The sequence below is a fragment of the Platichthys flesus genome, chromosome 1, assembly GCF_949316205.1.
Source record: "Platichthys flesus chromosome 1, fPlaFle2.1, whole genome shotgun sequence".
Classification (NCBI taxonomy): Eukaryota; Metazoa; Chordata; class Actinopteri; order Pleuronectiformes; family Pleuronectidae; genus Platichthys; species Platichthys flesus.
In genome coordinates, this window is record NC_084945.1 from 19,481,115 (window position 1) to 19,507,759 (window position 26,645).

The window sequence follows — 26,645 nt, forward strand, 5'->3', positions numbered from 1 at the left end:
ATCAAATAGGTTCTTCACATTTCGCTGCATGTACATGTCAAGGAGATGTTTCCAAGGGACATGAGAGGGTCCCCAGGAAATGATCTATCTTGTAATTTTGATAAAATCTGATCCAGATAAATAAAACAAATATGAAAATGTGATTAAAAAAACCATAGGAAATAATTTGATAGTTTGTTCAACTGATGAGTTTATCGTAGCAAGTATAAATACAGTCATACACACAAACAAACACACACTCAAACAAACACACAAACTCACTAAGCACAGGTCACTGGTGCTGTTGTCGCCGTGGCCCCGCCCTCGCAGCGTGACGTCAGGGCAGCGGACGGTGGAAGCAGCTCTGACTTGAGTCTCAGAAAAGCCGGAGATGGCTTCTCTCAGGCAGGAGCAGCTCTACGGGCTCTGCTGCGGGAAAAGCAGCCGGAGCGGCTCCAGCAGGACGCTGCTCCACGTCAAGCTCACGGACACGGCTCTCAGAGCACTGGAGGCTCATCAAAACCTCAAGGTACCTTTGTGTGTTCACGTTTGCGTGTGTGAGGACGTGGATTCATCAGGAGACAACTTTGACAAGTGTGGCTTCTTTGCTCCCCCACCGCTGTTTCACTCTCTGGTCGTCTCCGCTTTCTTCTTGTGTTACTACTAGTTAAACTAGAGAAGCTCCGACTTGTTCACTTGTGTGTGTTAACCTGCTGAACGTGTGAGGCTACGTGACTGTGTGAGGGACATACAGGGTCTGAGCCCGCTGCCTGACGGGAAACACTCAGCTGTCTGCTGGGAAGCCTTCACGATGAAGTCTGACTGATCGACTTGCTACTGTCTCATAATGAGCGGAGACCATTAAACACCCCAACAGGCATGACCTGTCCTATGAGCTCAAATGACACGTTATCACATTAAATGATAATGGTTTGTTTTTCTGCTTCTTCCTCTCAGGGAACTTTGCCAAATCAACCATCCATTTGTTTCAAAGGAAACCAAGGGGTAAGTTTCATTTTTGGATCTTATTATTATTATTATTATGTATGCCAGTGGCAGATCTATTCTATTTCTAAATCGCCGGCCACAATTGAGATTACATTTCATCCATGCACCGTTCCCGATTCATTGAGGTGCACATTGAAGTCAATTCCCTGTTTACTGTTGGCTCAATAGCTTTGGTGAAAGTCATACGTGATTGAACATGTTTTGAAAATTGTTCAAACACAGTGTGTTCTTCAAAAACGTAATTTGTCATATTATTTGTTAGCATTGATTTTAAGAGACTAGTTTGCTTTTAGAATTCAGTGCCCCCTGAGCCCATCCCTGGAGCCGCCCCTGATTTACGTTTAGTAAGGGTTAGCTTTATTTCTCATTTGATATATATAGGAGACCAACATGGCAATCTCAAGTGCATGCATTTCTAAAATAAAGGTTTGTGCCAAATAATTTCACAAATTCAGCAACTGCAAAGACGCTTTTGTTCATCACACAAAGCTGCTGTTGACTCACATGTGCCACCGCACTGCTGCGCCTCGCAGCGGCTCAGATGAGAGCTTATAGCTGCTCGTCTCCAGCTGATAGGAGGCATGCAGGTTATTGGGTCAGGCTGGAGACTGTGGAGAGGCTTTGTTAGGTCAGTGAGTGACGCTGGGAAAAGGGAGGGAGGGAGGGACACACAGAGTGACTGAGCCGGAGTCAACAGTGTGGAGGGGAGTAATCATAAGTCAAATAGGGTGACAACAGGATTAAATGTGTGCAAAATATGTCTGTGCGTGTGAGTATTTACTGTATGTGGTGCAAGCACATGGCGTGTCATCGCAGCACAATGATCCGCAGCACACAATCTGAAGTATTTGTGTTTGGACTGAAGTCCGGAGCAGCTGTGTCCCTGGGGAATACTTTACCTTTCAGTCAATGCTAATTGCATGGGGCTGGCCAGAAAGAGTTGCAACCCCCTTCCTGTCACGACAAGATGAGCTGAGTGGTGGTGAAGTTTGTGAGGGGCCTGTGTGGTTAACAGTGCAATGGGCGCTTTACTCCTGTATTATTAGAACTCAGCTGATTTAGTTTTAACTGAAAGAGTGTTGCACTTTAATAATTCCCTGAACCACTTGTCATTTCTTCCTTGAAGGAGTCAGGGTGGTCATATTAATTTATACGTCCTCCTTGTTGTTGTTGTTGTTATCATTAGGATTATAATTAGGTGGCTGTGGCTTTTTTATTAATCCAGTAGGTTTGCTTAAAGTGACCTGACTGGCTTGTGCACAAGCTGTCAGTCAGGGCTTGTCCACCTCCACAGGAATATGTGTGGCATTAAATTAGAAGACAAGCTGCAAATCCAATCCGAGGCTTCACAGCTCACTCACTAAGCTGAGGCACTGAGTGTGTGCTGGGGAGTAGTTGTCCATGAAACGCAGCACGCTGACTGGAGTCAGTGAACTCGACTGGAGAAACTGCTGCAGCTGCCAAGTGAAGTGTTCCTGAACGGACACACATGGATCCACTCCCCTTAAGAGGCAGTTTGTTGACTTTGCTCTCTCTCTTTTGGAGAGCCAGCTTTTCAAATCAAAAGAAAGCATTAACTGATTTTGCATCACCTTATATTGTAAGTTAGTTTTTTTCATCAAGTGCTTGTAAGACTGAATGTAGCAGAGTATTGCATTGAGGCCGGTGTCTCTGGCTTCATCCATACTACAGTATTATGTATTTGTTTGAGAACACGTCCACTCTGCATGGCTACATCTGGCGTCCACAGTACTCCGCTGAAACGGATAAGTTTGGAACCGCTGCTGTCCCTGTTTAAATCTTTGGACTCTGGAGTCGACGGGCAGAAACTGTGATGGTTGGAAACTATTACGTTGACACTCATCGTGAATTCTTCAGGCTCTTATCACATGATCTCCTTCTGGAAGAAAACCACCGGCATTAGCCTCGGCCTGCTGCCCCTGTTGTCTTTACTAACAGCAACTCACGTGTTCAGTGTGTGTGTGAGTGGTCACGTGATATCTGTTTTCAGGCATGTTAGTATGCATGGGCATTAAAACTGATTTGGAGCCAAAAGGCTTGTGTGGACAGGGATCGTTTTAGTTTGAAAACGTAGTAGTGTGGAGGTAACCCTGAGTTTTGACAGCGTCACAGTTGCTCTTCGGACCTCTACTGACTCTGTGAGGGAGGAGGGATTGTTCCCACACCTCTCCCTTATATGGCACGGAGAGCTCAAGTTATTAGCCAAATGAATGTTTAGAGGTAATTACAGGAGCCATAAGGCTGCTGATTACAGTGTGAGACATGATGACTTCAGTGTGCATTACCTTTCCCCTGTCTGCCTGACTCAGACGAGCATCAATGTGTGTGTTTTGCTATGTGTATGTAGCTTTGACACAGAGAGAGACAGAGTAGACGAACTCTGGCCAGCTGACTTTCCCCATCCTATTGGCACGTTGGAGTCCAACTTTTTCTCCCTCTGTGTTTGTGTGTGCGTGTGAGACAGAGAGAGAAAAAACACCTTGTGTGTCAAAGTGGTGTGTACGGGTTAGGACTGGCACACCATTCTTTAATTTGTTTGATTCTGTTGTGTGTTGTTGTGTTATTTGGGTGTGTGTGTTTATGCTGTGTCCTGTGTGGCCTAAAGGCATGATTTATTCATGTCCCACCTCCCTTTTCCTGTCCTGCCCTCACTGCCCATTGTGTAGCAGTGTTAAAGCAGCCCAGAGAGGATCCCCCTGAGGACCCTGTGTGTGTGTGTGTTTGTGTGGTGTGTGTTTACTTCTGTGTATAAAAGAGCAAGGGAATGAGGGAAGTTTTGCCACTTGCACAAGTATCTGTGTGTTTGAGTTTGTGGTTTTTTGTGTGCGTGTCTGCGTGTCTATGCCGAGATCCCAGGAGCCCTCTCTCTTATTGTGTGTCGTCTCCTCTGATTTGAATAACAATAAGTGGGGGAATGCAGCCTTGTGTGTTGTCACCCCGCTTAGATAACCCGAAATGAATTGAGTTTTGCAGCCCGACACATTACAGTCGGTCCAGATGTGTGGTGGCTTCTCCCCAGGGTTCGTTTGTGCTCAACATGATAGAAACTTTCCTGCTGTGGAACTAATTGAGTCAAGACTTAAGACGGAGAAGACTGCAAACATCTTCCAGCATAAACAAGTAGCAGTTTAACCGTGACCAAAGGTTGAAGTCTAGACTTTTATCTGATGTTTTTAAACATGGACCAACGTAGCTTTGACTGCATTAAGCAATGCAAGGCACATTTACTTGTATAGCTAATTACCATACAGAGAGGTCATCCAATGGGCTTCAGAGAAATATAAGGCATGAAAAGATTTAAAAGGGTAAAACATAGAAATTGTATAAAAGCACAAATTGTAAAACTGTAATGTCTAATTAAAGAGTAAGATGAATTGGTCAAGTGAAGTAGTGAACTAAATGGAGCAGTTTATAACTTCTGATTAAATCAGGTTATGGTTGACTCCATTGGGAGCTGGTTCCAGCAACGGGCAGCATAGTGGCTAAATGCCATTTCACGCTCTAGTTCTAACACACCACTAGCTACCATTTCAGAAATACACTTAAGGCCCTGACCATTTAGTGTTTTGTAGATGACAAAGCTGCTTTCAGAGATGCACTGAATCTCCTAACATTCTATGGAGGGGCTGTGTGTGAGAACGCAAATGTCCAAGTGACAGAAACTCTGTCTCTGGAGTTTCTCCGGCCAGCCCCCCAGTAAGATCTCTGGATGATATCCGAAAGAGCAGATGTGAGAAAACAGTGTGTGAAAGGCATGAAAACGGCTTGAGTTGCAACCGTTCCATCTTTGTTCCCAAACAAAACACTCGCTGTCTCGCAGATCATCTAAGTGTGTAAACCACTGTAAAAATGTACTCTTAATGTGTGTGAATCCTCTTGGAACGTACATAGCACAAAGTGTCTTCATGTTTCCAGGAACAGTATCCACCAGTGAATGTGACTTCCATTGTGCTGCAGAGTTCAAGGGTCATTGCAACACGTGAAAAAAGTATTGCAATTGAAGTTAGCACATGCAAACGTTGACATTCCATAAGAGCTTTTACTGCATTCCAGTGTGCATGTGTTGTGTGTGTGTGTCACTTGTTATAAACGTGTGGTGTTTTCTGGCAGATCTTGTTTATGATTGTGCGTGTGCCAACAAAGAGGAAACTGTTGAGGGATTATAATGTTTTGAACACCATAATCCCAGTTTACTACTATCTTGCTACGTCTGCTAAAAACCCAAGAATGAAAATCTCGTGTGGCGACAGGATTACATATTTGTTTAGCAAACGTGCAAGCACGAGATGAAGACAAGTGGCCCTCTGAGATCCTGCAGCAGCTCTGGAGAGAAAAGCTTTCTCTGTCCAATTAAGCAGCTTGAGATGTGGAGCACATCTTGGCTCACTGTGGAACGTGTCCCGTCTAATTCCCTCATGTGAAAATCCACACCATAAACTAATGAGGCATAAAAGGTACACACACACACACACACACACACACGCACACTCACACACACGTTATGGTTTGGTCCTGCATGTCTAGAAACATAGCGTTCTGTGGGGATGGGGTTGGAGGAGGGGCGGTTGTCGGGCACAGTGACCCACAATTTGTGGATAGTCGACAGTTTGGCCCTCAGGCAACTGCCGGGGATGTGTCTTTGTCGGCACTGCAGTCGGAAACCTCTGGGGACTCTCATGGCACAGCACCCCTTCCTCTCATCCTCCCTCATACCCGGCCTCTCTCTCTGAGTGGTGGAGCTCACAGCTCTGGTGGCAGCTATGTCCCTCTGTGAAATTGCAAATGAAAAGGAAGATAGAATGTGATTATAGGCTGCGGCTTGATTACATGCACTGTCTCCCACTCAAGGCAGCCACATTAATCACTCACTTCCAGCATGTGGGAAGAGGCAAGAAAGAGAAGACACTGCATGGCTCCAAGTGCTGACTGATTGACTGTTGGATTATAAACAGACTTATGCATTAAACACTGGAGCACGTCCAACACTGGGATTTTTAAACTGATGGCGACACTGATTTGAAGAGAGTTCATAGGATTTTAGGGAATGTGACCTGCTAGTAGATACGTTTGGAACAAATCACCTTTCTTGTGTTTGTTAGCAGGATTTTGCAAAAAAAATGTCTAGACGGATTCAATTAAATTCCGGGCATGACCCAAGAGGAAACCATTCAATTTTGGAGATGATCCAGCCATTTAGCTTCACTTTCTTGCATGATATGATAAGGCTTTTAGCCTTTGTGGAGTTATTCGCTGTCTGCCCTGCACTAAGGACTTTATGTGTTTGTCCACATTTGTTTGTCTGTTTGTTAGTTAGTGGTGTTGGTCAGGAAAGAACTCATAAAAGTTTGTTGCGGATCCATATCTGGGGCAGATCCAGGATTTTGTTTCAGTTCCTGGAACATTTTCATTGATTTCTCACAGAATAATTTATAGATATTGATGAACTTTTCCCTAATTACCTAATCATGTTTTAAATTGTCATGTCTCGGACAGCATATGCACCAATATACCTGTGAAAGGCATGTAGATTTGTTAGGCTTTATTTAGCATTAATATTCATCTAGTTTCTATCTTTGTATGTTCTTCTGTGTCTGCTGCCCCTCATCCTTCTCTCTTCCATTGGGCCGCAGACACAGACACACATTGTGTTGTGTATCACTGTCTTCCATTGTGGAGGGGGCTAGTCTTAAATGGCATGTGTCAACTTGTGGCCCTGGGAACGATTGGGCTCTTTTGTTTGTGATGAGATGATGAGAAGCAGTGTTTACTGAAGTGTGGTGCGGATGAGGGTGGAGGCTGGCTGTCTGAGCATGTATGTATGTGTGTGTGTGTGACTGTCGTTGTCTGTGTGTCTTTAAGCCACTGGTGGAGATGTTTAGCTGATAGACTTTGTTCCTTTCTCGGTCTTATGAGTGGCAGTAATGCTGATTTACGCCCCGGTGAGAGGAGCTGGAGCTGAGGCTCTCTCTGCTCATGCTGGATTAACGCAGACACACACACACACACAGTTTGCATTTACACCCGGCACAGACTGATTTGCCTCCTGCTGATAACAGACAGCGGTGGTGGCGACAGGTTTCACTCCGTCCACCACCTCCTCATGCACCTCCTCCCTCTCCTCCTATCCACCAGAGAGGGGAAGCTGTGCCACGGCATCCCACTCTGGAGCCGAGGAGGCCAGAACAAAAGACGGCCTGTTTTCAGAAGGCCATTACTCAGGCTGCAGAGGATGTGGAAACAATAGGCTGCATGAGATCTACACCCAAACCCCACATTCAACCAAAAGCTTGCAGGAAACATAAGCCCCATGCACTGACAGGAGTCTCTCACAGCTTTTGTTCAATCGACTTTATAGTTTGATAAAGCTAAGAAAACAAGCCTTTCCCGTCCTGCTGCTTCAACATGGGGAGACATTTATGACAGTTGAGAGTGAACTGTGGCTCATTAAGAAAGTGTTGCCACACACACACACAGGCTCGTCCTTCATTGTGTCAAAACTTGAATTGCTGAAATTTGACAGTAAAGCTGCTCTCAGACATGCACTGAACTCCGCAGACACCGTGTATCTTCTCCAGGGAGCACATTGGGGGATACCACCCTGCTGGATGGTTGAGGAAGCTTTTCTCAACAGAATCAAAACAAATCTCTCCCCGTGAAAAAGCGGTGACACACACGTAGTAGACACTGACAGAGAGAGTTGGTGATAAGAGCTGAGGGCGCGGCCTGTGTGTTCACGTGATCTCCACAGCGCTCCACCTCTCGCCTGGATAACGGGGAGGATTTGTTTCTGTTGTGATGTGCTTGTGTGGAAGGCAAACTCTGGGTAAACTCCTTATCCAATTCTCCGGATCTTACACGCAGGTCACATCTAAGATCGGCTTAAGGTTCTGTGTTACTTGGCATGTGTTATTCAGGTGAACATTTTGAATCCTAAACATGAAAATCATCGTATTTGGGGTTTTTGATTTTAGATTTCTAACTTGTGTTAGAAATGTTTAAGTCTTGGCACAGTTAGACAACACTGGCATAATAAATGTAATAAATATATGTTTTTCTCACTGAGTTGCCATTCAAAAAACATAATTAGGGAACTGCAGTCAACATCTTATCAAACCTAAAAGTGCTGCTGTGTTTTCCAGGCTGTGTGAAATGTCTCCACATACATTTTCTAACATGATTAATAGAGCAGGATCATGAACATAATTGTTGGAGGCCCTGAGGGAATGCATGTTTGCTGATAAGGATTCTCAATGAATATTCGGAATTAATTTATAGCAGAAAAGTTGCGAAAAAGATTCATTTGATTGTGAAATTAATATTCAATCGTGAATATAAAGCTGCACTACCATCGCTGTCTGCCTTGCGTGGGCCCTCCAGCTGCTGGAGGCTCTGCACAGGAGACACACAACATCGCTTCCATTTAATCACCAATTTAGTTTCTGAATATAGATTTTCATTATGTTGTTACCATCCAATTTGGTCTGTAAAAATAAATGATTTCATATGCTCCTTTTAGAGGACCCAAGTCGGAATAATAACAAATGTGTTCTAAGAAAAATGTGTGTTGTTCGCGATGTCAAGAGGAAATGCTACACTACCCACAATCATTGTGTGTAGTAGTGATGTCTCTGATTGGTAGAGCTTTCTGTTACCATGGAAATGTTTCCCATACTTCCCAAAATCTTGTTAGCTACGATCAGCTCTGTCTTCTTTACTTTAAATAGGTTACACTTTATAAAACACTATATACGCACACATACAAGACACAAGCACTATGACAACAACAAGGGTCAATTCAAGAAGAAGCTCAGTGGAAGTGAAAGGGCTCAGTATCAATGGCCTATTGGATTTGTAGGTTTGACACTTTTAAAATATTATGAACACAGTCTTTTACCTTCGTCCTTTTTTCCATATTCCAAATGAATTCACTTGACCATAATGACATACCTAATTTACATCTGTCTCCTTTAAGCTTTGTTGTTGCATCTTCGTCACACCAGCATTTAAAACCACTAATATTTGAAATTTCATTTCTTCTTGTCCATTGTTTCATCTGTTTGATTTGGTACACTTTACTTCATCCAGTTTTTTTCCTTTGCTCCAAATCATATTCCAAATAATCTAAATGGTAAAACGTATAAGGTCTCGAGTAAACAGCTAAAACTGTTGAGACAAAAAGTGTTGTGAAGTTTGAAAACGCAGAGAACAGATGGACGGATGGACATACGCCTGGAGTAACGCCTTCAAGAGAGATTGATGGAGACAAGAGGGGAGTCAGGCATGCAGGGCTTGATATTTGCTTTTTGTTGAGACTCAGGAGGAATTATTGGACCGTCTTAGCTGTACTAAATGAGATGAGGATGTGGAATGTGGAGAGTGAGACGGAGGCACAGGGATAAAAGTGAATCGACTGGAGGTGAATGTGTGAGGCTGCTCTGTAAAAAGGGGGGGCCACAGTTTGGATTAAAAGAATGAGTTGTGTGTTGAATCAATTGTCAGGTTCAGGGTTCTCTCGGTTCGCTTCTTTGCCTTTTGGCCTCTGGGGGTCACTGAGCATTACTCAGGACATAAGTCACTGGAGACTGTAGGGAAATCTTAGCAACATTTAGTTCTCACGGATTGACCCTTGCAAATAAGAGTTTTTTTTCTACATAACCACATTGTGAACTTTATCTCTGCTTGTATTGTTACTGAAGCTGTATTTCTGCTCCCTTTGACGATAGCAAAGATCAGAAGGAACCCGCAGATTCCCTGAATATTTACCCTGAAAGAAAGACAATAAATATTTAATTATTCATGGTCAGTTGAGTTCTTTAAGTGCCAAGTCCTTTTGAAAGAGAGCCTCTCTGGGTTTGAATTGTCGTGTGTGCCTCTCAGGAGGATGCACAAGGCTTTAGTGCTTCAGCCCCGCTGGCTGGGAGCGAGAGTGCTCGTCGTAATTTTCACAGCGGGGGGTCAAGAAATCTGCCCGTTAAAGTTCATTGGAACCATGTTCACTGGCTGGATGCCATCTAACTGCTGCTGAACGCTCTGCATGTTGGTGCATTTCTAACAGCTGGACTCCTGTAACGGCACACGGCACAATCCAATAACACCACGACAGTAAATTATTAATTGCTGCCACTCTGCAGGAAGACTGGAGGAAATGTCCTCTGATGATCTTCTCTCTGACTGAGCGGCACAGTCTTCTTATCGTTTTCCATTAATGAGAATAACACTTACATTCTTGCACATTAAAGGCATTTAATTCCACTTAGATGTCCATTACGTCTGCCGCTCTTCCCGCCAGCCTGAGGAAGACATGTGTGAACTCAGGCTTTTCAGCCCAGACAAAAACAATTGCTACCAGAAAGCTTGAAAAATCAAAGGTTTGTTTGAACAAGACCAGTTACTTTTTGTGACTTAAAATTTGAGCAACCATTCAACGTTTCTTTTTAAAGCAATATTTCCTGACAGCCTTTCCTCTCTGCTGCTCTAATGCTGCACATCTCAGGAAATGCTAATCACACTTAAAGTGAAAGTTGGTTTTCACTGGAAGTGGAATTCAACTCAGGCAACAGAGCTCAGAACCATCTGTCTGGTTTATTCCAAGTAATCCACGGGAGCAGCGTTTGCCAGGTGGACGCTGAATCTTTTCATTTAGGAAATTCTACCTTCTCCCTCCTCTCTCTTTATAGGATGTTGTGTTCTTTCACTTTGTGGATAGTTATTATCATAGAGTTGACAATTTTTTGTCAGCACGTAAAAACTACGCAACAACTTTCCACACAACATGGTGGAAGGATGGGAACCCATTCCATTTTGTCTTTAACATTGCGAGGTACTCTAGGTGTTTTTAGACAGGTAACAGCAATTGGGCCTTGTTGAGCCTTGGTGGAGGTATGTGCTCTAGTGCCATTAGTATTGTCCGATGGCTTTAGCTCTTGTAGGAAATCGAGAGTTCCAAACCACGATTAGCAGAAAATTGAAATACGAGCTTGTGACTACAAGCAGTTTGTCTGGTTTCATGTTGAGGCCTGATGAACACTTTCTCAAGTAAGATCTCGTAAGATGAGCGAGAAGTGAGTGTTTATAGTGACGTTACTATTTATTTGTATCCCCACAGTACTTGAATTAACAAAGCTTTTAAACTTTATTACTGTTTAGATGAGGGATAGACTAAGTGGTCATGAAAAGTCCAGTCATCATCTTGTAAAATGTTGAATAGACTATCCCCTCTGTGACCCCCTCCAGTGTGATTTAAGCATTTATGACTGCAGGGCTACCACACGTAGCTATTACACAATCCACAACAGGACACGTCAAATATAAGATCCACCTGTGCAGCTCCATGAAAGCTGCTGTGTATCTTGCGGTGCCATCGGAGCTCAGCTGTTTATAGCATAAATTCCTGTGGTGAGGGCCTGCATGTAAGGACACATGCAGAGAGCTGATAAGAGAATAGAGCCAACGTCTGGGTCGGGGAGAACAGCTGAAATGACTTTTAAGGACAGTGCAGAAGTAATGGACCACCCCTGCTGAGTATTGTCTCTGCAGAGCTCACTTCACAAATCACTTTCATACGCAGCATACTTGGACTGACAAGCCGTATCTTGTGGCACAGATTATCCTGCGGGTAATTTAAAGTCCTAATTAATTAATAAAGGCTTATACAGAGTATTATGTGCTATAACAAAACTTCTTTTAGAAAAATTCTGCTGAGAGTCTCTTTATTTACTGTAGTCCCTGTTGCTACTGACATCCCAGAATCTCTCCCTCTGTGTTTCGTATACCCCCAAAATGATGTTAAGTGCAGTTTTGCAAATTTCTCATAAAACTAAATGACAGCACCAGGGAAGTATTGCAGAATAACCGTGCAATTACATCTTTTTCAGTGGTCAAATCAGTCGAGATCCTGGCCTTTTTTACTGATTCTCATTTTCCGTGATCTGTTATTATTTCTCTGTGTGTGTTCGTGTGTGAGTTTGTCTGCCCTGGAGGTTGCAGCCTTGGCTCAGCTGCGCTCCACTGAGTCTGCCAGGAGATGTCATGGAGGCCTCAGTGGAGCGGACTCTTAAAAACACTGTTTACCCAAGGAGATTTATTTTAAGTTACAGAGAGACACAAAGTCGCACTCTGGATCCTGGGTGTGTATGTGTGTGTGTGTGTTCATACATACGATGCTGTGGTGAGATTCTATGAAAATAGAGATGAGGGAGTGACATTGTTGTTTCCCAATAGTTTCTCTAAAGGTGTAGCTGACCTTATGATTTTGCTTTAGCAGAATTTTTCTCCACAGCTCATCTATCATAGTCAAAGTGCTCTACAGTCAGCCGACAGCACGGTGTGCTCACAAGTTCTCATTATCTCCCAGATTTTCCCCAGTGACATTCATCAGAGGTCACACGTGTATGTTCTTTCCTGTCCTCTGCAGGAAACCACATAAAACTCATATGAGAGTCATCTTGTTTCAGGACGATTTTCACAACCAAACCTCTGCAGAGCATGAATCGGACTCTGCTGGTCTGTGAAGTACTTTTTACACCATAATATTGAAGTACTGGTGTTGAAGAGGTTGTGCAATTTAATGTGTCCAATGTGGGTCTTTGAAGAGAGCTTCCTTCTACAGGTGGAAACTCTGACATTTGTCAGTACAGAAAATAAATTCTGTGGTTTCTGGAAGAGAGTCTGATGAATCAATTAGGAAATGTTAAATTGCACAGATGCATTTCCTGTGTCTTTGGTTGTCCCGTATCATTACGTTAAGATTGTATTTCACAGATGAAAACACTAAGTTGTCTGGTCAAATGTTGGTTGGTTGGTTAGATTTTCCACCAGTTCGAATGCATGTTCCTTTAATGTAATAAGGTCTGAATCAAACCCTCACCTACAATAACCATTCTAATTGAGTATTTCATTATTTAACACACTAGTTGCCGGCTTAACATTTAAGATGAAACTCTCTAAAATTCAACTTCTGTCAAGCAGAAGGAAGCTGCAGATTCAGATGATAATTCATCGTACGTTCATCAACAGTAGTAACTGACCTGCGCACACCCTGTCCTTGCTCTCACTGCAAATTACTCAAGTCTTCGGCCGGAGAGACATACAGCGCTGTGAGCAGGAAGTGAGCAAGCGGGTTTCAGAGAAGTTGTCTTCCAGCAGTTCATGGTGCATTTGTATGTGTTTTATGGGCGTAGCTTTGACCAGAAGGCTGATGGAAGGGGGGGGGGGGGTGTTACGGTAGCATATTTTCAGAGTGCGTTTCCTAGCTTTTCCAGGATTACCAACCCAGTCTTTAGTGTTCATTGTTTTCCATTTATGCCCAAAAAATGTCTGAAAAATCCGAATCTGATGGTCACAACAGTTTCCGTCATGATTATACTTACAGTGAATGCTGAGGGATCCTAAGACAAAATCTGCTGCACGCAATATATCTGCTGTTTAGGCCGATGGCTGCAGGCCTCTAGGAGCTTCTCTCTTTGGTCACAGTCTGGCCTTTGCAGTGGGCTGAAAGTTGTGAAAAGAGAAACTCCATTGTTTTATGCTCATTGTAAAAACCTTGACTTTGGACGGCCCTGTGTTCTTGGCTTCGATGCTTTTGGCCTCAGTTTGCCTGTGAAATTCTGCTGAGTAGATAATCGCTTTTCCCTCCCAAGTCTGAAAGATAACAAAGGTTGCTTGAACTCGGAAAAACATTGGCGAGTTAAAGTGACTGGCTGGTACCAGGCCAGTGAAACAATATAACTATTCTTCAACACATATTGCACAGTGCACACAATTTGTGATGAACACTTGGTTTAACATCTTTACAAACAAAAGGAAGATAATAACAGAAAGGGAAATCTGGCATTTAAGTGACAACACTAAAATGTGGGTGCATTTAACTTTTATGTGTTGTTTGTGTGGTTATACAACAATGTTCAGGTCGTCTGCTTCTATGTTTTATAAGTTTAATAAAATCTGACCTTCTCCGGTTTTTCCTCCTAGTACATCAAGATCCCAGCTCCCACTGAGGAGTCGGTGTCTGCTCTTCGCATCTTCTCCTTCTACTTATCCAGCGACAGCAAAGACCAGCCTCAGGCCAGCTTTGACTGCATCCATCAGTATGTCTCAAGGTAAGCGGTTAATCAGGTGGAACTTGTTAGATTTGCCAACTGCAAGTCTTATTTTGCTGATTCAAGACTCTGCCTGAATCTCCACGGGAAATAATTGATGTTCTGATGCCAGAATCAGAAATACCTCTGCAGAAAATAGGTTGGGCACCGGAGAGTGAGCTAATCTATATACCCGATCCAATACCACGTCATTAAAGTTTATTAGTTTCACCCAGATAAAAAAAACACGTTCATTTTAATAATACCCAGAAATCACTTCTATGCCGCTCTGGTCGTACTGTACTGTCACTGCTAACGATATGCTGTGGTGAAGCGATAGCATTTGATGTGCAGCGTGAGAATTTGATTATAAAAAGTTTCCAGATCTGTCAGTCCCAATTTAAGGTTCAAGTGTTATAGTTTTTTGTCATTTTATTTTTCTGTTTCCTCTGCTCTCTTTGTCCCCGTGTCTCTGAGGGCATCGTGAGAGACATTTCTAAACAGGATGGGGCAGTTGTAATTTCCGGTATATTTCTGGGCTGACCTTCTCATTCTTCAGACCCCATTATACCTTGTTTATGGGGGGCTGTGGATGGAAACTGTGGGCTACTCTGCTCTGCTGCTGCCTCCTGCTGCCAGACAGTAAACTGTGGTCTGAAGTGAAACGCAGCTGCTGGAGCCAAGAGCAACAGAGAGAGGGAAGGTTTACTCTCTCTGCTCAACACCACATTTGATGTTTAGAGGATAAGGAGGGATATGATCTCTGGTCAGATATACTGTTATATTCATAATTTAAATTGTATCTCAGAAAAGAGGTATTCAAAAATTGAAAGAATTACATTTTTCATCACGGTTAATTCACTGATTTATTTTCCCCTGTTCCCCTGGGATGCACTATTGAGGCCATGTTGAAGGAAAAAAACTTTGATATTACAATAATAAAGAAAAAAATTAAATTTTTCTGCATCCTGAATCTTAAACCATCCTTGAGAAATTACTAAACCCTTTTGAATATCTGAGAGATGTAGTGAACGAACTCGCAGTCGACCACCGATTAACATTTTCTCCTCCACAAAAGAGGCAACGTACTCACAATCCGGATGCTTATGACAAGTATTCTATTACAAGTATTATATGGGTTGTGAAACTTATACTTATGTAACATTTCACACGATGCTCCACATTCATCATTTGAATGCAGGCAACAGACTGATCTTCTGATATTTCCCATGTAAAATTTTGACTTTCTTTCTCATTATATTATAACTTAATTCTCAAAATATAAGATTTTTGTTTGTTTAACATGGCCTTAATATTTCGTCATAGCAGCTCATGTTGTTAATGTAAACCTTTTTTCACTTTGATCCAAGATTTGGTTTTGCAATGTGCCGGTAGGTGCGAAGCCAATGCTTCCTGTTTTCCACAGGCTCTAACATGCTTTCAACCATATCTGGCTTCCTCACATGTAGCGGCCTGCAAGTCTATATCTAGTCTGTGACATAACATACAGTAACCATAGAGCAGACTTAGCCAGCGTCCACCACAAAGCCACTTTATGCTGGAGTTCACGTCGGTTCGCTGCTCCAGTTTCTACAGTGTTTACTGTATAGCCAGCAGAGAGGCCTGCGGTTCAACTGCTCTGTGATTGTGTCCTGCAGTGACGGCCGCGAGCAGCTGGAAGGTCAGGGGGTCATCCAGGACAAGATCACCGTGTGTGCCACAGAGGACTCCTACCAGGTGACCCGCGAGAGGATGTCCCAGGTGGAGAAGGACAGCTGGAGTCGCTCCGCCATAGAGATCAAACCTGGAGCCACACATCCAAGTAAGAACAGAACAGGGGCCCCTGTGGAGCAGAAACAGGAACAGAGGATGATACATGTGCAGAAAAGGCCAAACAGCTTAAAGCTTGGAGAGAGATCAGCTAATTGGATGTGAACAAACTGACGGCATATAAAAATAGAAAGAGAATAACACCAATAAAAGTCATTGGAATATTTGCCTTGGTTGAAAGAGCTGGAAACCAGATACCTTCCTGTTTTGATGTGGACTAAATCCAGATGTGAAGACTATATTTTTAGTTATAAAACAAGACCAAAACCCAACTCATGTCTACTATATTAATTATTTTGTCATTTCCATTTATTCCTTCTGTGTCTCACATCTGGCTTTAAACAGAATAGATGTTTGGTCAAAGTCAGCAGCGTTTGTCCTTAAACTTCAGAGGGAGGAGGTCAGCGTGTTATTTAGAGCCAGGTTCTTAACATTTATGCTACTGAAAGGAATTGTTTCATGCAGATGTGATAAATTAGTTAATAAATTAATGTTTTCTGCACGCAGCCGTAAAATAGTTTCATTTATATAGTCAAAATTTTAATTTGTTGCAGGTTGGAGCCAAACACTCAAATAGAAATGGAGCAATATATGTCTGCAAATGTCTGTCTGTTTGTGACTTGCACTGTTCATGAAGAGTGTTGAATTAGGTGTGATTTGGACTTGTGATACATTTAACCTAGAATGAACAGGCGACCAGCGCTCTGTAGCAGTGGGGGCTGGTGCTCAATGCAGGTGATGTGGTCGATTATCACAATAATGACAAGAGACACATTCACGGTAATGCAACAACAACTGCTTCGCCGGCTCTGTGTTTTAAGTACTGAGTAGAGCTTCTCCAAACTTTGAATAAACAGGTGAACAGCAGCTCAGCTGCTCTGGGTTCTGTGGACTTGCTGTGGCTCAATTACTCCAGGGAATTTTTCAGTGTCAGAAAGAAAAAGTGCAACCAGCATCACCACAGAACAAACAAACAGAACTAGTTGCTCCAAACATTTCACACACCTCTGATAATTACAAAAAGTTGAGATGTTTTCCACAAAACTAAAAGTAGCATAAATTAAAATGTGATACGAGCAATTTTACCCTATTTGTCAGAGTTCAAGAAAACCTTACAGTATATTATTATAATGAGAATATGAGTGGGCAAACATGCAGTGAAGAGCTGTCTCCACTTTACTTTTCTCTTAAATTCTCTTCTCCTACGATAACTGAGATTATACAAGATTGTTTCTTGGCATGATTCTTGACCCCTGTGTCGGTGCCGGAGCTCCAGGGAAGCTGAAACTCTGGCTGGTTCCAACCAAATATAGATTTAGTGGATTATGTAACATCAGGTCTTAAGGTGAAAATGACTTGGCAACATATAGGCCCAGAGGCAAACATTTAATAACTGCACTCTACATTCCCCTTTCAGTGTCAGGAGGTAATCATGAAGACAGTACACGTTATCAGGCATGCCAAAACCGATAGAGCAAGCACCTGGCACTACGCACATCAAGCAACCTAGTTATTACATAATCCAGAATATTTCTTATCACGATGTACGGCTGGCAGTAGATACATGATATGGATAGAGATATTATCTAGTCTCAGGACATACGTTTGGGTTGAGAGAAAAGCCTTCTTTTTCTGTACCTCCCTCTCACCTTCAAAGCACAGATTAACCTGTAATGGGATTAGTGCAGTGAGATAGCTTTCACTGCTCTAACTTGGCCTGTCGGCAGCAGAGATGTAGCCAATGATCGGCCGGGTGTTTATGACATATGAAGACAAATAGCTGCAGGCCTGCGTGCACATGGGATCCAGAAATAAAGGTTATCATACGATATACTGATGTATGTTTCCCCAATTAGTCAATCAACTGCCAAGACAGTTTAGCTAAGATGAAAAAAGAGAAAAGATGAACCCTATACTGTCACATCACTGCTATGAAGTATAAAAATGACTTAAGTATAAATAAATTAATCAATAAATAATTAAATTAATAAATGGAAGAGAAAAAATACAGTTTTTAATGAATTTATTGATTAATTTATTGGTTATAACAGTGTAATCTTTGGGTCAACTACTTCTGTCTTGAGTTGGCCCAAATGGGATATGATATGTAAAAAAAATGTGTTTAAATACAGTAGAAAAAAACGTAGACCTATTATATATTATTTGTTACTTGTGTTGCCTTTCAAGTTTACCAGATCTGCTTACCCGTGGCTTGACCCTGATGTCAAGCCACGGGTAAGCAGGTCAAGTCACTTCCATTTACCTGATGTGTAAATGCTCAGGGAAAGCAAGTGACACTAAACAATTATTTAAAAGACAACAACTCCCATGATCCTGTGTTGCTTTACACATCATCAAATTAGGTCTTTTGTTATTGTTTCGAATGAGAGACCCCTAGTGGCTGAAGTATCATATTGAACATTTCTCTAAATGTCTGAAAACTCCAACGATTTTATTTCTTGTCACTTGTGAAGACACAAATGACTGAGTCACTTTAAATCCTGTTCTTTTCCTGTGCTCAGGTAAATGCACCAAGTTCAACAAGAAGTCAGCTCCTTCTACGCCAGACAGCAGCCTCTGTAAGCAGTCCACCAACAACCAAAGGATCAGCGGTACAGCCACGCCGACCCAGAAGCCCCTGAGGGAACGCATTATCCACCTGCTGGCTCTGAAACCCTACAGGAAACCAGAGCTGCTGCTGTGGCTGGACAGAGAGCGAGCCGGACCCAAGGACAAGGCCGAGCTCAGTCCTTTACTGGAGGAGGTGGGCAAAAGTGATATATGTGTGCATACATGTTTAGAAACACTCACATACAAACATATGTATACATTTCAAAGGTTGCATCATGCTCAAATGGACCTGCACACGTGTGTTTCACATTTAAATGACTTGTACAATGGTAAACAAACATGTACACATCTAATAAAAATATTGTGAATTGTGCTAATTACAAACCCGGGGCTATTAAATTAAAATAGCAATACATTGCAGTCGTTTCGAAATTATACTTTTGTGTTTGTATTACCATCACTGGTGTGTTTGTGTATGTGTTAGAATGCATATGTTTTTTTGTGCACAATGTGTATAATTAGGTTGATGCTGTAATTGTCACTGCAGTGATTTTGTTTGCAGCGGGGGGGCGGGCTGCTCTGTCAGGAGGCTCCTGAAAGATGGATGTCTTCAGAGCGAGGCAGCCTGAGCAGCTTAGAGAGGAGAAAAAAGACACTGAAAGAAAGAGACAAAGAAACTGACGCACTCAATTGGAAAATTATGCATTTGAATTGAGCTTTCTGATAAATAAAGTTAAATAAGAAATTCTAGACTTGACAATAGTTGAAGGGCCTTTCCCCCAGTGTCATAAAAATCCAAAATAAGTTGAATGTAACAATCGTATGGCGTCTTGTTTTTCAGGTGGCTAAAGTGAATCCCAAAGACAGCAGCTACCTGCTGAGGGACGACTTCTACAAGCATGTGCAGAGGGACTGGCCTGGCTACAGCGAGGAGGAGAGGCAGCTGATCAGCAGGCTGCTGGCCAGGTGGGTCTCAGGCATTGAGCCCAATAGGAATCTCTGTTTTTACAACAAACCAATACTCACATTTCCCTCTCTGCCTCATCAGGATGCCTGTTTAGAGGCTCTTCTCTTTTCACTCCCTATTGGCACGAGTAATGGTTTTTGCCTCGACTGACGACACATTCTCTTACTTTCTTTATAACGCCCAAGGTCAGGTGTTAATCCTCAAAAACAAATGTAGCAGGCTAGAGAGAGTGGGAGCAACAGATGTAGACCACTCACATATATTTAGGAAATGCCAGAAATGATCAATGTTCTGGAAAACGATTGTACATGACTACAAAACAGATACTAGGATATGACATACACAAAGTGGATCCTCCCCGCCCAAAAAAGTGGATTGATATAGTGGAAAAATTCAGAACATCATCTATGACTACTTGAAACAAAGCTGGAGGAAACGTGGGAGATATTAACTTAACCCAAAACAAACATAGCAATAAAAACCATGGAGAAGACTTGATGGCCTGAAGGAGATTTAACCCCAAAACTGTTGTGTAAAGAAAGTAGGACATGAACACTTTTCTTTTTTTGTGATAGCATTGTTTGAACACGTTTGTGAACAGGCAGTGGCTGCCATCTTTATCTGGCGTCTCTTCTCCTCCTCCACGTCTTGTTCTCTCATTCCCACACATCTCACGCACCAATCAACTCTTAGAAACAGAACCTTTCTGTACCTGCTTCACAATGGTCTCATTGTCGGGGTTACCATGTTCTTTCTTTGTGTTTAATAGGAAATTGCAGCCGCAGATTAGCAACCATTTGAGAAGTCTTCAAGCAAACGCGTCGATACTGAAGACCTCAGAGGATTCGACACTTCATCAGAGCACAGTAAAAAATCCCCCAATGGTAAATAATCATATTGTTTTCCTTAAATCCTCTGAACCCCAATCCTCTGGTCTCAAATATGTTTTCATTTCTTTCAAAAGAGTTTCACCAGTTATTTTCAAACAGAGAAGTCATTTTGTACGTCTAAATAACTTTGCGGAAAAAAACCAATAAGAATTTAGATAAACAGCGTTTTCCTTTTCGATGAATAATGATCACATCTTCGTTATACTGCACACGGATGGATGGTAGTGCCATTCAGTTTCCATAGAGGTACAGGATTGTATATTGCAGTAAAATGAGCTAACAGTGGGAAAATCCTGTCAGTAGGAAAACAGATGCTGGCTTTTGCTCTGTAGAGTTGAGACGGGACGAGCGTTGTTTCAGGTTGTTTGTGTGGTTTTGGTTGATCTGTCTTTTTCTTCCTCTTATCCCAGAAACGCCCTGTGCCTTCTGACTCACTGGAAAGGCTCGCTGCCAAGAGACAAAAACTTGTGGACCAGAGGTTGCACCAACAAACACATAACAATGCAACTCCCACCCTCAACCACAGCTTCCACACAAAGACTGAGTTTCAAGGGACAACTAACCTTACTGGTAAACAGAGCGCCTCACCGGGGAGCCACAGCAGCTTTTCTGCAGCCCACAAACTGTGTAGCACCTCCGACACACCTGTTTCAGAGAGCAGGGAGCATGGACCCAAGGGAAGCGACCACCTGCCACCGCAGGGCGACTCTGACGGCACAAACCAGCAGCTCTCTACCTGCCAGAACAGAAAGAAGAAGTCTAAAAAGCACAAAGACAAAGAGCGGGAGAGGCAAAAAGACAACCAGGGACTGAACTGGTCGGAGACGAGTCCTGATCTTAAGCAGAAGCCGGAAACACTTGAAAGTAAGGCTCCTTTCGGCACATTTTATTATTTTACTGATCGTGGGGAAACATTATTCCGGTTTGGGTCGGGTTCGGTCACGTTGGATTGGATATCTACTTTATTGTTTATGCTGCAAGTGCCTGTAATCGGGGAAAACGTGGGGCTCGGGGTGGGTTCGGTTACAAAGATCAGAATGCCTGTCAGTTTTATATCATGAACGGTTAGTTTCCTCATAGACGGGTTTGAACCGAACATTGAGGCCGTACTCTCACTGGTACAGCCCCTTTTCGTTTTACCATACCCCGATATCAACACAGTGATTTATGACAAGAGTCTGTGTTTGTTTTGTTGACCTAATTTCATGCTGTTGGCTTTGTTTGAATACTCTGTCATGTTATTGTGGTCACATTCTCAGACAGCGTTTGTTTTCATGCGTCTGAAATGTTATTTTTACCCTGGCACTTACCTGCACGGTAATAAGTTGACCGCAAATACTCCGATGACCAGCGGTAATGGCTTGAGGGGTCGGTGAGTCTCAGAGCTCACTGGTGCTTTTATACAGTATTATCTCATAAGCATGTGTTCGCTCCCTTAAGCTGCGTCTCTTGGGTCCGCGGTGTTCTGTGTGGCTGATTGACTCAACAACAGCTCGAGCAGCGCTTTGGGTCTCTAAGCGGAGACGTCTCCTGACACCCACAAGCTCAAACACACACACACACACTGTGAATTTTTGAAAAACAAAAACACATTGCTTAACTTACAGTGACAACATGCCATGTTCGAGTTTTTCCACTCAACTCACACTAAAGTCATTTTCTGTGTCTTGTGTTTTTCTTTTTTCAGATCTTACCATCAGGAAAACTGTGGCCTCTGAGGAGAAGCCGGATTATGTTCTGTGAGTGTAAAGATAATTTAAACTATTTTATTATCATGATTTACATGTAGTGTCTACTCTGTAGTTTCCCTTTACATTGAGTATGTCAGTACATGTGTGGACTTCCACATGCATATGTAATAATACAACCATTCAATTTTATTTTATCTTCTGTTCATCAATAAGAACTTCCACTCGTTAGCTCTGGTACGAGATAGTAAGAATACATTGTGTCCATGTGCTGCCATCTTGTGTCAGAAAGAGCAACTGCAAGATTGATGGAAATTACCTTTTTTGAAAACTTGACTAGGACTATGTATCTTTAGCTGTATAAGATCTGTTACACTGGCAGAGATGAATATCATCTGGGATGTGTACAAATATTACATCCCATGTATATTACTAAGTCTTTTTGTCTGTGTGTCTTCTTGTAGCACCTACAGCCCCATAATAAGTATAGAGCAACGTAAGAGATACCAGGGCGATTTCTGTGAGGAGTACGATGAGTACAAAGACCTCCACTCTCGCATCGCCACCATAACTCACATGTTTGTTCAGCTAGGGTCCAAGATCAAGAGCCTGTCCCCGGGCACACACGACTATAAGGTACACATACAACCACAACTCCTCATCATCACTGACCCAAGGCACACACAAAGATGCAAAGGTATTATTTCATGCACCTGAATTCATATTAACAATTTCAAAATGTTTCGTTTTCATGCCATGCAGATCATGGAAGACCAAATACTAGAAAAGTACAACAAATATCGAAAGGTGAGTCAAACACACTCTGTTAAAAGTACCAGAAGTTGTTGAACTCTAAGTTCAGTGTCATTAGAATTCAAAGGGTCCATGCAGATACACTTGGCTCCAAATGGGTTTTGAGCTCTGCATCATCATTTCAGATACTTCACATTTTCAGGTCACTTGGCATATGGCACTTACCTATAGCACTTTATAGTTTGGCTTTCTTGATTCTTGTTGTTCTGGGTTTGTTCCCTCATAGTTGAATGCACGTATTTTAAGTCGCTTTTGATAAAAGGGTCAGCTAAATTAAAGGTAATGTTATTAAACATTGTCTTTCCTCTGTCTTTCTTCTTCACAGAAGTTCCCAGGCTACCGGGAGGAGAAGAAACGCTGCGAGTATCTCCATGAAAAACTGTCCTACATCAAACAGCTCATCATAGACTATGATGTCTCTCAGGTTTCTTCGTAGCAAACAGGCTTTCTGTCGACTGCAGAGATTTTTTTATTGGAGATCCTTCTTTGCATAAACATCAGCACACGAAGCATTTATACCTGAGGGGGATAGAAGAGGACTTGTTTCTTCAGGGACCACGGATGATGCTGTGAGCACAAATGATTTTAAGTCAAGAACAGATTTATGTTATTTGTAATTCTGTTTGTATTGAAGAAATCATTTGCTTCATATGTTATGTTCATGTTAAAAGTCCAAGGAGGAAGGGACGATGGTCTTGGGATGATGAGATTTGTCCATCTTTACGTATGATGATGTCAGGACAGATAAAACCATTGTCAGTGTCAGCCATTCTCATGGCAACATTTACAAGGTAACAAACACAACTTTAACTTATTCACTTTATTTCCGACATATTAAGTCAAATATTTCTTCAGGCAAATTTCTCTGTTCCTCTACAGCATAAAAAAAGAGTGAGTCCATATGAAAGTCGCCTCATGTGTGAATCATAATTGAAACAGACGAGTCATTTCAGTTCAGATTCTGTCTTCACCGATTATTATGAAAGTGGGGTCAGATAACTCCACTTGTTTCTAATGCTGTTTTCTTTCATGTGTTTAGAGTCCTAACTGCATCAACTTCAAGACACTGACATTTCACAAAGTCTTATTATACGTCTTATTAAGACTTTGTCAAGAATACATTTCCATTGAAAACATGCAGTTAAGGTTATTACGACTCAAATAACTAAGAGATGAATGAACAGGAAGATGTTGTTCATGTTGAGTCACCCGGTTAGCTTTTGTTATGAAATCTGAAAAAGCACATTCTTATAATATTTAAAAACATTTTGAAAGCAGCTGAATTCATGGAAAAAGAAACTGGAAACGATTTAAATGTCTGGACATGTTGATCTGTAAAGATTAACGTAGAACCTGGTGCAGTACGATATATGTGCTATCTGCTATCTCCTAAATGCACTTGTGTCTATCTTAAGTATTTATTCACCTCAGCCATTTCTTCTTAGTGATTGGTAAAGGTACCAAAATGGTCTCTGTGGCTGTTGGAATAAGTTGGCGAGGAAAGAAAGATTTCCTCCTCACAACAATTTATTGGCCTTGATTTATCAGGCACCAAGTCTATGTTGAAGTATTTGATCCTACTGGAAAGAAGTTTCTCTCTTTTGCTTAGAACTACTGATGTATTTATTTTTAAGCCTCCTCCTTTATAACGTGTTTTTGTTCTCATCTTGATGCGTCACATCTCGTTTCAATCAAAGTGTTTGTATCCCAGCAGCTCGGGAGGGAGGCGGGAGCGGTCGTGAGCAGCTTAAACATTCAGCTGACGTATTGTGTTGTTTCTCTGCTCGACCTGATGATTGTGGACTGTCACTGGGTTAAAGCTGCATCGAATTCACCTAAACCTTACGGTTTAAATGACAGAGGCTGCAGACGGGAGGTCAGGTGCCACTTCAACAAATACTTAAAACATCCCTGAAAATCATGTAATTGCTTCATCATAACCAGTTGTGGTACTTGGGCATTTTCCTTAATTAACCTGGAGGATATATATCCTTCAGTTTCCAGTTAATAATCTGCACCGAATAAGGTTTTTTTGCACTAAACCCAGTTTGAAAAAAGGGGGCAGCAGAGTCATGACATTTTCAGTCAGATTGTAGTGTATGGTTGCAGTTTCTATACTGAATGTCAATTTATAAAATCAATAATGTACATAGAAGCCTTAAGATTAAACTTCTATAGAACAAACATCTGCCAATATCAACATGGTGATATTATCCACTCTTCATCTGTTTATCTGCCTTATGTTAGAGTTCACTTTCAAACCTGTCTTAAAATGAAAATGTACTTTCAGGAGGAAAATGTCGTCATGTATTTTTAAATTGTTTAGTGCACACTTTGATTTGCTGTAATGACATCGCTTACTCAGCAGTTGTAATCCTTATGGTACTCTGTTTTGAAAATCACCAATGAGGCATATGGTCAGGCATTTATCGTCAGGAATATAACTGTGGTCTGTACCATCACTACTTGCATCGCACCGAGCCCTGGACATATGGTTGGATTTAATCATAATTAAATTGCCAATACTCAATCACTTTCAGGTAGTGGGCGGCAATTATGAGAATGTTTCAGCGAGGAAAGGGTTTATTAGTGTCAAGTAGTTGATTAAAGACCATCATTATATGTGGGTTATTGACTATGATGAATGAATCACTGGACAGAATTTTTCTCACAAAGTCAGATTTATTTATCTTTTCAAATCTTTATCACAAGCCACAATAAGAGGTTCACACTGTGTTTTTGTGGTTCTGGTTCTGGGCGTTGACGAAGCACCAGTGTGTACTGCACAGCGGGTGTGTTAATGTGCCGCACACCTGCTGAAGGGAAGAGAGTCAGAGAGCATCATGGACTGTGTTTTACAAATGTATACTTTTTTTCTTTGCAAAGTTTGAACGAATAAAAGCATAAAAGTCATTTTTGCCCTCAGAGTTGATTGGTCGAGACTTTTATTTTCAAGTTATCTGTTTCACTCTGGTCATCATCATTAGTCTTTTCTCTATTCACAAAGTTGCTCAGCGATACAGGACTCAGCAAATGTACTGGACAATAGAGGAACAACATGACAAAATTAAAAACAAATCATCCTGTAAGTGTTTTGGGTTAAAAAATGTATATTGAATGTAAATGAATATAAACTAATGCATTATAAATGTCTTATATTCTCTAGAGCACATTTTGCATGTCCACATAAAATAGATCCTTGTGTTTACTCTTCTGCAAAGTTTTTTTTGTGAAGACAACTTCTGAAAAAGTAAATTCTGGGGTAAAATCCATTTATCATCACGTTGCATTAAAACCCATCCCAACACATTAAAAGCAACTTTTTATTAACATGGGGTTATTAACAGTGAGATTGGTGAGGAGGAAAAACACAGCTCTTGCTCTGTATATATATGTAATCTTGATAGGGGCACAAAAATGAAAATGATGAATGCTGCATGTTTTTGTAATATAGGATACAATAATCTATGGTTCTATATCACTGTGTGTCAGTAATAGCATTAGATTGCACAAACAAACAAACAAAAAGAAGTCTTCTGGATCCCTGTGCTTCTAAATGGCAGCACATGACTAAATGTGACTTATAATCACTCAAATCATCAATATCTCAATTCGTGTTACGATTATTGATCTTGAATTGCTCATTTAGTTTATTTAATTCCCTAAAGGCTCCAAAGGCCCACAATATGCAACAAAAAAACAAAGTTTACTCTATCACACAGGTAGGTCGGCTCATAGACGCCATATTCACATGAACAGACCCCCCCACCCCCACACACACACACACACTGCCAGTCAGTTA

General features: G+C 41.8%; 1 protein-coding gene across 1 annotated transcript; it reads left to right on the top strand.

Annotated features, from left to right (window-relative positions):
* The first annotated feature begins 257 nt into the window (after positions 1-257).
* Positions 258-25,770, top strand: LOC133954028 (RNA polymerase II elongation factor ELL2-like). The gene is made up of 12 exons (XM_062388286.1): positions 258-508; positions 937-984; positions 13,978-14,105; positions 15,743-15,906; positions 18,437-18,678; positions 19,327-19,451; positions 20,222-20,336; positions 20,753-21,206; positions 22,030-22,081; positions 22,495-22,666; positions 22,793-22,837; positions 23,169-25,770. The coding sequence occupies exons 1-12, from the start codon at positions 371-373 to the stop codon at positions 23,277-23,279; spliced, it is 1,794 nt and encodes a 597-aa protein (XP_062244270.1). The 5' UTR covers positions 258-370; the 3' UTR covers positions 23,280-25,770.
* The last annotated feature ends 875 nt before the right edge of the window (positions 25,771-26,645 follow it).